Genomic DNA, 13,139 nt, shown 5'->3' with positions numbered 1-13,139 from the left:
ACCACAAATTTAGTTGGGTAAGAAGAGGGAAATATTTATATTATTAGGCACAGGTTTATAAGAGAAAATAAGCTGAAAAAAGTTTCTAACCTATGGTTTCTCTTCTAGCTTCAGAGTCCCTAAAGTTTTAAGGGCACTTTGGGGGGACTAGGCAAAAACATGAATGAATTTTGTGAATACAGAGATCACCAGGGGTGGGGCTTCGGGCTGTGCTAGAGTATGAGCCAGGTGCTGTATATCTGGCAGAATATGGTCAGAAGGGAGCGTGTGAGATCTCTTCTCAGGAACTGGTTATATGTTAGTATATGTTTATGTTAGATATGTTAATATAATTATATGTTAGTATCTTTCCACTTCACCAACCTGTGATAGAGAAGCTCATATCTCCAGATCCCCCAAATGGTTTACAGTGCATTTACAAAAGAGATAATAAATATTGTCAGATAAAGTGAATAGCAACTACTTCCCCCCCCCAAAAGTGAAATCTTTAATTTCACTGGAATGTACAGTGAGATAGAAATTATCTTCACACGCGTCCTTTTTCCTGATTTTAAAGTGTAATGGCAAGTCACTTGCAATTCCTCAAAGAGATCTCTTAGAAAATTTTGGTCCCCAGGGGCTAGGAGATGATGACAAGCTTGGAACCATTTTAAATGAGAGATGCTTCTGATCTCTGCTACTTAAGATGAGTTTCTACTTGAACAAGGGTCTTTGCTTCTCAGCAGTTTGCCAAGCTAACTTCATCTTAGCTTTTCCTGTGGCTTCTGAATTCCAAAGGGGGTAAAGATGGTTTCTCGAAGCCCTCACACTCTTTCTTACTGTGTTACTGAGAAGAGGGCATGAACTGTAAATACAGACTGATTTGCACTTCTTTTGTGTTTAAGCTTCTGCTGACTCTGCTTCCTTCCCATATACCTTATTCAAAATCAGTGTTGATAGTTTCCCTGTGGGTGAGACATGTTTAGTCTCCCATGTTAGTATAGGCACAAGTGAAACTGTCATTTTTTCCTTTTTGCTGAGAATGTTTTCAACCTAGTTGGTCTAAAATCTCTCAAGATACTGATTTGGAGAGCCATTGGTAAAATATTTTTCATATAGGAATGTTAAAGGGGCTATAATAACAATAAACACAACCAACATTTTCCGAGTGTTTGCCCAGAGGCATGGTACAGCTTCTAAGTGTTTTCCTTGAATAATCTCCTGCAAGAATCCTAGGGGGTGGATGCTTTTATTAGGTCCATTTTGCAGATTCCAAGCAAATTGAGACACCGTGTGTTACACAGATAATAATAAATGCTGGAGCCAGTTTGACCCAGAGCCCACTGTGTTCCACTGTTTCCCAGTGCTATTTGTCAGATGATGATAGGACAGAACATATTATTAGCTTTGCGTTTTATGTTTTTGCACTATAAAGTCATCTAGAACAAAGTTATTTGTTTGTGAAAGGGCAATTAAGCTCAGCTCAAGGAATATTCAGCTTGTCCAGTCAAGTTAAAGGAACAGTTAATTTTCAGGAATTACTAACCTCAGCCTATTTCAACCTGTCTCACATTCAACAAAGATTTTTTTTCCCAAGCCTCTCTGTACTAGGTTCTTCTATATATGGTGAAGGACACAACAATAGATTAGGCATGGTCATGTAAAGTTGTATAGGGAAGGGTCTGTCAGTATTATCTCATGTCTCCATATGTCTGTCTATCATGCCTCAGATAAACTCAATCTCACTTAGACTAGGAGCCTTAGCTGATTTGATAGGCTATGTCTGAAGTCAGCTTTCCTGACTAGTGCATTTCTTTTTTCTGGTAAATCATGATGCCTCCCCATTTTTTCTGTGCCCTTAGAGCCTGATAGAAAAACAAAAACTTTGATAAAATTAATACATGGTAGAGAATAATAGAGAACCACAAGTTGAGATTTGAAATCCAAGCAACAAAGAGCCAGAGTTAGCAACCTGGTATGGTGGGCAGCCTCTCAGATGGCCTCCAAAGATCTGGTATTAATGCTCTTGTGTGTGGGCTGGACCTAGAGACTCATAATGAATAAAATATAATGGAGATGATGGGATGCCACTTCTAAGACTAGGTTACAAAGAGAAGGTGGCCTTATCTTGCATACCCCCTCTTGCTCCTCTGAAGGAAGCCTACTGTCTTATTGTGAGCTTCTCTGTGGAGAGACATATCTGGCAAGAAACTGAGGCTCAGTTTCAGCCAACAGCCAGTGAGGAGCTGAAGCCTTCAGTCTGAGGAACTGAATCTTGCCAACAACCATGTGAGGTTGGGAATGGATCCCCCTGCAGAGCCTTCATAGATGATCTTAGCCTCAGCCAACTCCATGATTAAAGTCTTATGAGAAACCTTGAGGCAAAGGCATTCAGCTAAGCTGCACCTGGATTTCTGACCCACAGATAATATGTTTGTTGATAATATGATAATATATTTTAAGCCCTAAGCTTTAGTGTAATTTGCTGTGCAGAAATGGATAACTAATATTCTTGGTAATAAAGACCATAAGATTTTCTACTTTTGGAGGTCTCTACCGCCAGTTTAGCAGGTCATGTGGGTGGGAGGGATTAAGGCAAGAAACCACTGGGACTGGAGTGTCAGGGCTGATGGAGGGAAGGGGTCATCAAAAGCAGCCTCAGGGCTGTCCTATCCCCCTGGGGAGACCCCAGCTTAAAAAAAAAAATGACCCAAAACAAAACAAGAGTGGAGTAAGTCAAGCACTAACAGTGTTCCATGACTTAAAATATTGCATTCAGTAAGAGTAATTATTTCATATTGAATTATACCAATAAAGTGAACTGCTTCATCTGGCTACTCAAAATATATGGAACATTTATGAATTTGGCTAATGTTTTGTGAACTTTTGTTTTGCTGAGTTTCCTTTAACACGACCTCTTAAAATATGGTCCTTTCCCTTTTATGCACTTTTTTGATCAGAAGCACAGAGACTGGATTCTTGTTATGCAGAAATTTAGACAGATGTGTTACACTCTAGTCTCTGAGTGACTTAACATCGTAGTGAGTTAGAATAAGCAACCTGTCCCACATTTCTGGTGTCAAAGAAGGCAGTGTTAATAGCAAAGACCGAGTGTCCAGGGAATGTGATACAGGCCTATGACGATCACCTGTTTGTGTACTTGTGTGCACAATGTCATGTGTCCAGCATACAACCGTTGGATCCAGAATTCTTTTTATGTCATGCAATATCTTAAAATCAAAAGGAAATAGATTTTTTTTCTGTTAGCATAGTTCACTTTGATACATTTTTAATATCCTTGGTTAAATTGACTATTTGAGTTCTAAAATAGGCTATTTTGCTCTTCATTTTGTAACATTGTGGTTTAATGAGAAGTGCGTTGGATATCAGCAAGTGTGTACCAGTGGAGTTCATGAATTCAAGAACTATTTGTGGTCTTAACTTCTGATTATTGTAAGCAAATGTTTAATCCTGAACCTAATTTTAATCTAACACATTCCCAGCTCCGTCTCTAGTTTCTAACCAATGTGTTCACAGATAATACACATTTTCAAATTAATTACATAAATGATTCCAAGGCTTCTTGAATTATCCTTCTTACTATAAAATTCCTTATTTTCTCCACATGATAAACATGCTACAGACAAAAGTTATTATCCCACTTGATAAAGTCTCAGAGAAGCTTAGTGTCTTGATCAACAACACACAGCCTGTTGGTAGGAAAGCCTGAAAGAGTACCATTGTTCTATTTAATTATCACATCCTTGACATTTTATAAAAGTTTTAGCTTAAAAATAAAAATGCTATCCATTTTGGTCTGGAGTGATTATTAACACATGGTCACTTATAGGTTGTTTAAAGAGAGTGGTAAAAACCTCCATATGTTCTAATCCTGGAAAGTCCGTGTACTTTACAAATAAATTAATAATCTTTTAATATGCAAAAAAGGCTAGAATTTCCTCTCAACACCTTCTTAGTCCTTGAACTCTTCTACATAAAAGCAGAACAGGTGCTTCTTGGCTAAATTCAAAGTAATGAATTTATATATATTTTATGGGAAAGCAATTAAAGCTGCTTGGTAGACCTGCAGGGGAATTTCTGGGTAGGCAGTGTGTGGGTCCCAGACAATGATGGCTGCTCCCAAAAGTCTTAGAGCAAAGAGGAGGAAATGAGTGTGAAATATTTGGCCTCTTCTAATCTGAAGTATAATCACATTAGCACCTAGTTGAATGTTAGAGAGTAATCTGAAAGATTTATCACTGAATATCCTTCCAAATTTGGGGTTTATTTGTGTTCTGAAATCTAAGTCTTATGCCTAACACTTTAATGCCAAGTAAAAAAGACAGAGGAGGATGAACGATACCCAGATACAGATACAGAACCACCTGAAGGAGACCTTCTACGTTGAAGCCGTGGAGTTCCCGTCTGCCGACTTCTCGGGCCTCATCTCCTACTCTGTCTCCCTGGTGGAAGAATCACAAGACCCGTCAATTCCAGAGACCCTGGTGTACAAAGACACGGTAGTGTTCCGCGTGGCCCCTTGCATCTTTACTCCCAGCACCCAGATGCCTCTAGAGGTCTACCTGTGCAGAGAGCTGCAGGTCCAGGGTTTTGTGAACACAGTGATGGAGCTGAGCGAGAAGAGTAACAGCCAGGTGGTATCTGTCTACAAGGACCCCAGCCACCTGGGCAGGTGGCTCCAGGATGAGATGGCCTTCTGTTGTACCCAGGCTCCCCACAAGACGCTTTCCTTGGTCCTCGACACCCCTTGGGTCCTCACGCTGGACGACTTCCCCATGAAATACTCCCTGAGCCCAGGGGTTGGCTACATGATCCAAGGCACCAAGGACCACAGGGTAGCCAGCATGGACTCTATTGGGAACCTGATGGTGTCCCCACCTGTCAAGGTGGAAGGGAAAGAGTACCCCCTAGGCAGGATCCTCATTGGCAGCTGCTTTTACCCCAGCAAGGAGGGCCGAGACATGGGTAAGGCCCTCCGGGACTTCCTCTACGCCCAGCGAGTCCAGGCCCCGGTGGAGCTCTTCTTGGACTGGCTGATGGTCGGCCACATGGATGAGTTCATGTGCTTCATCCCCACGCAGGACAAGAGTGAGGGTAACAAGGGCTTCTGGCTGCTCCTGGCCAGCCCCAGGTCCTGCTACAGACTGTTCGAGGAGAAACAGAAGGAGGGCTCTGGAGACCTGACTCTGTTTGCAGAGGTCCGGGAGGACCACCTCCTTTCCAACGGGAGGGAGGCCAACACCATCAATCAACTTCTGGCTGATGAAAACATGAGGAAGCAGAACAACTATGTAGAGAAGTGCATTAACCTGAACCGTGACATCCTGAAGAAGGAGCTGGGCCTGGTGGAGAGGGACATCACTGACATCCCGCAGCTCTTCTGCTTGGAGCAGCTGACTAACGTCCCCTCCAATGAGCAGATGGCAAAATTGTTTGCGAGGCCCTACTTCCCTAACCTGCTGCAGATGATCACGATGGACAAGAATCTGGGCATCCCCAAACCTTTTGGGCCCCAGATTAAGGGCATCTGCTGCCTGGAAGAAAAGATCTGCCAGTTGCTAGAGCCCCTGGGCTTCAAGTGCACCTTCATCGATGACTTCGACTGCTTAATATAAAAGCAGTATATATAAAATATATTAAGCAGAAATCAGGGACTTCTGTGCCTGGGCCAACATCCGCCGGGTACCCTTTGCCTTCAAATGGTGGAGGATGGTGCCCGAGCCCCAGGCCTAGCCCCACCCCAGCGTGAACGGCCCCTTAATCACCATTCCACAGCATCCCGATGCCCTGCCTGTCTGGAGAGCAATACACCCCTCCTCCCCCCGGCCACCCTCATCCCTCAGTATCTGGAGGGGGTGGCTGACGCTGCCAGCTCGAACCCCCTCGGAAAATGGTCTTTGGCTGAGAAGTGATTACTAAGTATCCATTAAAGTTCTAGGTGTTCTGAAAAAAAAAAGTTACAGTGGTAACAGTAAGTCATTTAGTTGTGATAGTTCATTGTTCGGGTGAGAGCACACCCCTTAATAGATGCAGGTGGAATTTTTCCTTTTGGTTTATGAGGGCACAAAACACAAGTAGGAAAAAAAAAGAAACTCATTTAACTTTGAGTTAGATAATAAAGCATATTAGAGCCAGAAGAGTTGAACTTTTATGAAAAGAGGGAAATATCATTAACCAACCTCATGCTAGATCCTTTTACTTGTTCCTGCCTTTGGTCCCCACGAAACCCAAAATCTTGCTAATATTTTCTTTGATCTCCTTTTCCCCTCACCCCCGTCCCCCATAAAGAAACTAGAACTTGTCAAGTTAAGTAACTTGAAGTAATGCAGCAGCAAAGAAAAATTTAAACCCAGTTAAGTTTGATTCCATGTTCTGTGTTCCTTCTACATCAATAAAGCATCCCATAAAAACAGTATTCCGTTTTGGGGGAAAATAGAAGCTATCACCTTGAAATAATCTCAAAAAAAAGATCTTTTCCTCTCAAAGAAGGCTGAAATTTTGCACATGGAATCAGGGAATTTGTGAGGTGCTTTTTCCTTGAAACTTTTGCCATCTTAAAAAATGTATGTGTATTTCTATTTCTATTTATATAAAATCCTTAGCATGGCCATAGCTAGAAATCTGATTGGAGTGGTCTCTGCACATCCAGTTGTCTGCAGCCTTTCGAGGCTGAGTAATTGAGAACATCCACATCAAATAGCTCCAATTTCAAGTCATTGTTTCTCAAATAACAGTTAACCAGTGTAGTAAGCTAGTATAGTCCCTGGATGATAAGAACACTTTACATATTATTGAGTTCATGAGTGAATGCATTGTTTTATTTCCTTGATTTTAGAATTTATCAGTTGAAAATATACAGATTTTAAGGGAGGGAGCACTAGAAGACACCACTAAATATTTAGAAAGATAGGAATTTTAGTCTGAGTCTTGATTTCTGAAATGTTAAAATGTGCTTTTTAAATTGAGTAAATATAGTACCTCAGTAACCTTAACCTTTCCCAAATTACTTCTCTTGCCTTTATTTCCCATCTAGAACTCCTCTCATTCCATCCATTCATCTGCCATTATCTAATCTTCTCTAATTTTCAGCTACTCAAGCATGACTATATTGTTCTCTCAAAACTGTGATTCCCATCAAATTGTGTTAGCATCTCTCAAGTGTAAAGCCAACTAAGAGAAAATTGTGTGGAAAAATAGTAACAGTATTTCTTTCCATGGAGATTTCCTTGTGGATGACTAAATAGTGAGGTTTCATGGCTTAGGAACTTTTGAGGACTTGCTTAGGACCATATACCAATGATTAGGACCACATGATATTTATTAAGATATTCTTCAGTACCTGACATTGTGTGAGATAAACCGATGAGAAACCACACTTAAACACACAAAGTTTCATGTGGGGAACACTTGTAGGAATAACATGTTTTAAAACTATGGATAACGTCAGAGGACAATTGTATCTTTTATAAAGAGTTTTGACTTAGTACGAATGATTTTATTGTGTCTTTACCTTGTTCTGAGAATGAAATCTTACACTAAGTTGACTACTGGCATTTCTTTCATTGTTTTCCCATCAATCTTTTGCTGTGTCACCAGAGGAATGTAGAAATACTGGATTATTATCTAATGAATTTCAAAGTCAGAGATCTTTGGGACTGTAAATTTTCTTTAAGGGCTAGACAATGTACAAATCCAAGGGGATAACTTCACACATGAATTTGCTATCTTTATTTGGGTTTTATGCATTTTGTTACATTATAGGCATATTACCTCCAATAAAAATCATTTATTAATCCCTTTTAATTAATTTCTGAAATATAGTCAAAGTTGGTTGGGCTGGTTTTACCACTTTGAGTTGCTAAACAGATTGTGATATGTTTGCCTTATGTGGTCTAAGGAGTGAAAAGATTTGTCTGAAAATCTTAATCAAATTCTTAGATTGATATTTGAGACATAATTTGTTGGAAATGGAGATAGTGGAATATTATTAGGGTGGAAGTATCATATTCTACTTACTATGATCTTTGTTGGTGAATCTGGGCTCTGTTCCCAGCTCCAGATAGAAATGCTAAATTATCTTGGTTAGATTTCTCATCCATCATATGCTTCAGTTTCTCACTTGTCTTTTTTAATTCATTCTTGGTATTTTGCCAGAGTCAACTAGAAAATGTCTCATGTACTTTAGGCTTTGAGAGAAAAGACAGTGTGAAATGCCTCAATTATCAAAATAAATCTGACCAATTTGTGATTATCTACTTTGTGATTTTTCTCCCAGAAATCTTTAATCCCATACATAGGAGCTTCATTGGCTACTTGGCACAAATCTGATCAGGGCAAATTCACATCATTTCCAGCTAATATATATGTAGGTAATGCAGAATGTTTTTGATTAATCTGTGCCCAAACTGAGTTATAAAACATACTGACTCCAAAATCCAACATGCTTCTCAGGCCAAAAGAAATGCATTTAAGAGTGTATTCCCAGTTTTTGATTATCCGTTCCACTTCTTCCTTGTATAAGCATGGGTAGTTTGTACGTTAAGAATGGATTTTGGGGGCTCCTGGGTGGCTCAGTCAGTTGAGCATCTGACTCATGATCTTGGCTCAGGTCTTAATCTCACCGTTGTGAGTTTGAGCCCCATGTTGAGTTCCGTGCTGAGCATGAAGCCTACTTAAAAAAAGAATGGATTTTTAAGGATGCATCTGTGTTAATTTCAATACCATAATCAATGAATTGTCCTTTGATTATAACAATGTAAAAAATTATAACAGAAAATTCATCTTTTATTTTTATATTAAGTCCTTCAGTCCCTCACAAAATGGGATGTGACAGTAACAGGAGTGATTTGCCCGTTTTTCTAGTATTCAGCAAATTTTTCAAATTCATGCAGTTGGACCTTGAAAGACAGACTCACAGTTTATCTTTGACCTTTGACTGGGTCATATTCATGGGATTTTGTGTTTGAGGGACAAGTGAAAGGTTTACACTTTACCCCTGTTGAAATTCCTTGGACACAGTCTTGGTAGTGGAGTAAGTGGATGCATTGAAATTAGAACACTATTCTGGTGAAGGTCACTGTTGTTCAAGATGGTCAGATATCTTTTCACAACTGGCTTAAATGGGAATTTATATTCTTTCTTTCCTATGTTTTTTTTCACAGCTGTTGTGAACTTGGACAATTCTGTGGTTGATCTGGAGACTCTTCAAGCTCTCTATGAGAATGTGAGTAATAGAAGGAATTTTATGTGTGAGTATATAATACACAATACTTGCCAATATGTACATCTAGACTCATTGTCTTAATGTCCTTTAAGAAAAATTGATCTGGGTGCACTGAAGTTACTTAAGTATAAGTTTGTTAAAATACTTTCTAGGAAACCTACTGGACAAATGTGTGGTCTCATATTTTCAAAGATTGTGGTTCAAAGCATGCTGTATGTGAGGTCATTCACAATCCCTCTTTTGAAATATAATAGTCAATACTTATGTAGAGGTTAATTTGAGCTGAGCATTGTTCTGTGCACTAATTCAGTTAATTTCCACATGAAAACTCTAGATAGGTTCAATTATTATCCCCATTTTACATATGAGGAAGTTTAGGCATAGCAAGGTCAGAAGACTTGTTCAAAAATCACAGTTCACAGTCATATTAGTTCAAGTAGTAACAGGCTAGATTTTTTTAATAGCCACCTACAGTAGAGGAAATTAAAGAATCCATTATGAATAATAGGTAAGTGTGTATAACATACAAATAGAATTCATGATAATTCCCGGTTCACTTCCATTAAAATACAAGTTGAAAGAGGGAGAAATATTTGTTTTATGCATGGCAATATCCCCAGCATCTAAGGTTAAGGATTATTGGACACATAGGAAATATTTAGTAAATGTTAAATAAATGTTCGTATGAATTAATGAATGGAATCTCCAGACAGGGTTTATTTCAAAACCTCTTTTGGGGTATCATGTGGTTTTCAGATACAGTTTGCCTGTTCAAACTGATTGATACCCACTGGAAATAATGATCTGTATTGAATATCTATTTGTGCTGTTTTCATTTTTTTAGTAGCAAGAGGATTTCTTGTGCAAAATAATTAATGATTATTTCCAGTGGGGTCTGGTAGCCCAGTCATAATTTACTGTAACCTGCTATATGTAAAGAGTATGGTTGACACTTTGAGAAGGGTAAATGAGAGTTTAAAATGTTCATATTTTAAGAATTGTGGGTCATGAAGTAGAAAATACTGGGGACTGACCTATTTTTATACAAGGGTTTTCAGTTTTCTAGGGATAAATGCTGAGGCAAAAATTTGTGCTTTTTTTGAGTAATAGACAACAGCAGTAGATAAAGACTTCCTCATTTAGCGAATGAATATGCCAAATAGCAAAGCAAGGAACTCCCTCTTAATTAAGAAACAATTGAAATAATTCCCTATTCATGCAAGATGCTTTTATTCAAATGCCTTCTTTTCAGTTGTTTAGGGTCCTAAAATTTCCTGAATTTTTAGAAATAGTAATAGTTTAATGTCTATTATGCACCAAGCATTATTCCAAGTCTGGGTATTTGTATTGATTCATTTAATCCTCTAAGTGCCTTATAGCCTATGATTTATGAAGAAGAAATACTACTGCTATCTAACGCTTTTTAGAAAAATGAGACAGAGGGGCGCCTGGGTGGCTCAGTCGTTAAGCGTCTGCCTTCGGCTCAGGTCATGATCCCAGGGTCCTGGGATCGAGCCCCGCATCGGGCTCCCTGCTCGGTGGGAAGCCTGCTTCTCCCTCTCCCACTCCCCCTGCTTGTGTTCCCTCTCTCGCTGAGTCTCTCTGTCAAACAAATAAAATCTTTAAAAAAAAAAAAAGAAAAAAAGAAAAAAAAAAGAAAAATGAGACAGAGAGGTTCTTACAACTCAGAGTTGGCTTGGTCACCTGGTCACCTCCCTTCAGGACTGTGCTCTAAGCAAAAAATTTCCTGACTCATGGTGATAACTGAACAGAGCCTTCAAAAGGACCTGAGATAGCACTGTTTGGTGGAAAAGAACATGGGATTAAAAAGTCATAAGAACTCTGTACAGGTTCCAGCACCACAATTAAACAGATATGTGTCTTCATTCTTTAGTTTACATATTCTCATTTATAAATGGGGTTTCTAATAATTCATAATAACATCAACTTTTTGTCACCATCAAATGGATGTAGAGTTTTCTAGACTACTCAATACTATTATGCTTTAATTTTTTTGTAAATAAAAATAAGTGTGGGCATAGAACTATGATTGTCAAATTACAGGTGATTACATCTAAGATTGGTTTAAGATTAAGAGTAATGAAGGTTGTGTGCCACGTAAATTAAAGTAAAACTGGACCTTTTCCTCAAGGGTCTCAAGGATTTGCCAAGTGAAGCAGAATAAATACCTCTATGTTTACAAGCAACATGAATTAATAGAGAATACTTTTTAAAAGTTGTAAAACTCAGAATGATACTACTTTACTCACAATCATCATTTTAAAATTTGTTTTAGCTTTTGAAACAATCTCAAAGATACAATAAAGTTGCAGGTGTGGTACAAAGAACTTTTTTTTTTTTTTCTCGTTATTTGCAAATAAATTGCCAACCTTAGGCCCAATTATCCCTGAATACTTTGGTGCATATTACCTACAAGTAAGCATACTTTTAACCATAATGCAACCATCAACATTAGGAAATTGGCATTGATATATTACTATCATCTAATCCACAGATCCCAGTCAAGTTTTGCCAGTTGTTCCAATAATGTCCTTTATATTTAGGACATCTTTGAAATCTTGTCATGCTTTCTGTCATCCTTTCCTTGGGCACATGCCCATTTTGTGTTTTATATTATCATTATGTGGGCATATGTCTTATCTTTCAACTGAACTATAAATTCCTTATTAGTAGGATTTTTATATTCCATGTTTAGCATAATGGTTTGTATATAACATTCATAATAATTACTAATTAAAGGGTGACCTGTTTTTGTTCTTGGTATGGTTTTATAATTGAGGGAGGTGAAAATTGTTTATATCACCGTATTTCAAATACTGTACTTTTTTGAAAGATCAGTGTAAATATGATGATTTCAGAAATATTTCTTCAAAGATTCAGAATTACTATGTAAATAGTTAACCATTACTATTCCAGAAATATTTCATTAGATTATGTGTGATTTTTCAAAGGTAGTTTGAATTAAAATAGGAACATTCTGTTGTAGGGCAAACTGAGCATGTTTGTTTCCTTCATGTTGATGTAATTTTGGAGATTATTGCCTCAAGAGCCCCTGGTGGCTAGAGAAATCTTGCCTTTTCTTAGATTACCTTGAATCTTTTGAGTGTCCATCCAGTGGACTGACAAGAAGCTTGGGCTTTCTTTTCTTAGTTGATACTAAATAATACGTACTTCGGTGAACCCAAGATGAACCCAACACCATAGAACCAGTTATAGTTTATTTTTTAGTGCACAGTGCAGATAATTTTTTCTATGTTTCTTAGTTGCTAATAGCCTGTATGTTTACATATGACTGATAAAAATAAAGAAGCATGCTGTATGAATGTACATCTCTGGTGTACCTTGGTGGGGGTCCTTCCTACTTCCTACAGACTCTCCTCAAATTTTACAACAGTATCATGGCTAGATTAAAATATGCCATAGTTTCATTCAGCATGAGATAATATAACCATGTTTTTAATACTCTGTCCCTCCTGTCCTACTCCAAATCACACAAGGGCATACCCAGAAGAAGTTGTAGTTCTAACTACATGAAACCAATGAGTTTACTATTCCATAGGGGACTGGGATTCTACCTATTTTCGTCTACAGTATATTCGTTAGGGGCAGCCCAGCAACCCATGTAACTCTAATAGAAGTTTTATATCTTCTAGATGCTATTTAATGGTGTTGAATGAATGAATGAAGGAATGAATGAATGAACTCTTTGAAACAGAAGCTCAGCACAGTAAAATATTCAGTTTATTTATCATGCCAGCTCCCTTCCTTGCACACTCCCGGCTTCTAATTCACCTATACATGGAGATTAAGCCATCTGATTAATATGCACCAATTTGTCTTCATTTCTCACTACCACCTTCTCTTTATCTAAACAAATTCTAGGAATACCTTTGTG

At 38.3% G+C, this 13,139-nt stretch overlaps 1 protein-coding gene and 1 pseudogene across 1 annotated transcript in view; both read left to right on the top strand.

Moving 5' to 3' along the window:
• The window catches only part of FMN2 (formin 2), a 372,324-nt gene that overhangs the window by 184,455 nt on the left and 174,730 nt on the right, over positions 1–13,139 (top strand). The window contains exon 8 of the mRNA XM_036076720.2: positions 9,162–9,223. Within this exon, the coding sequence (XP_035932613.2) occupies positions 9,162–9,223 (62 nt within the window). The remainder of the gene's footprint in view (positions 1–9,161; positions 9,224–13,139) is intronic.
• Positions 4,332–5,733, top strand: LOC118525825 (inactive protein-arginine deiminase type-6 pseudogene; annotated as a pseudogene).

The sequence above is a fragment of the Halichoerus grypus genome, chromosome 7, assembly GCF_964656455.1.
Source record: "Halichoerus grypus chromosome 7, mHalGry1.hap1.1, whole genome shotgun sequence".
NCBI classification, from domain to species: Eukaryota; Metazoa; Chordata; class Mammalia; order Carnivora; family Phocidae; genus Halichoerus; species Halichoerus grypus.
Note: the sequence above shows the minus strand (reverse complement) of the source record. Positions and strands in the feature narration are given on the sequence as shown.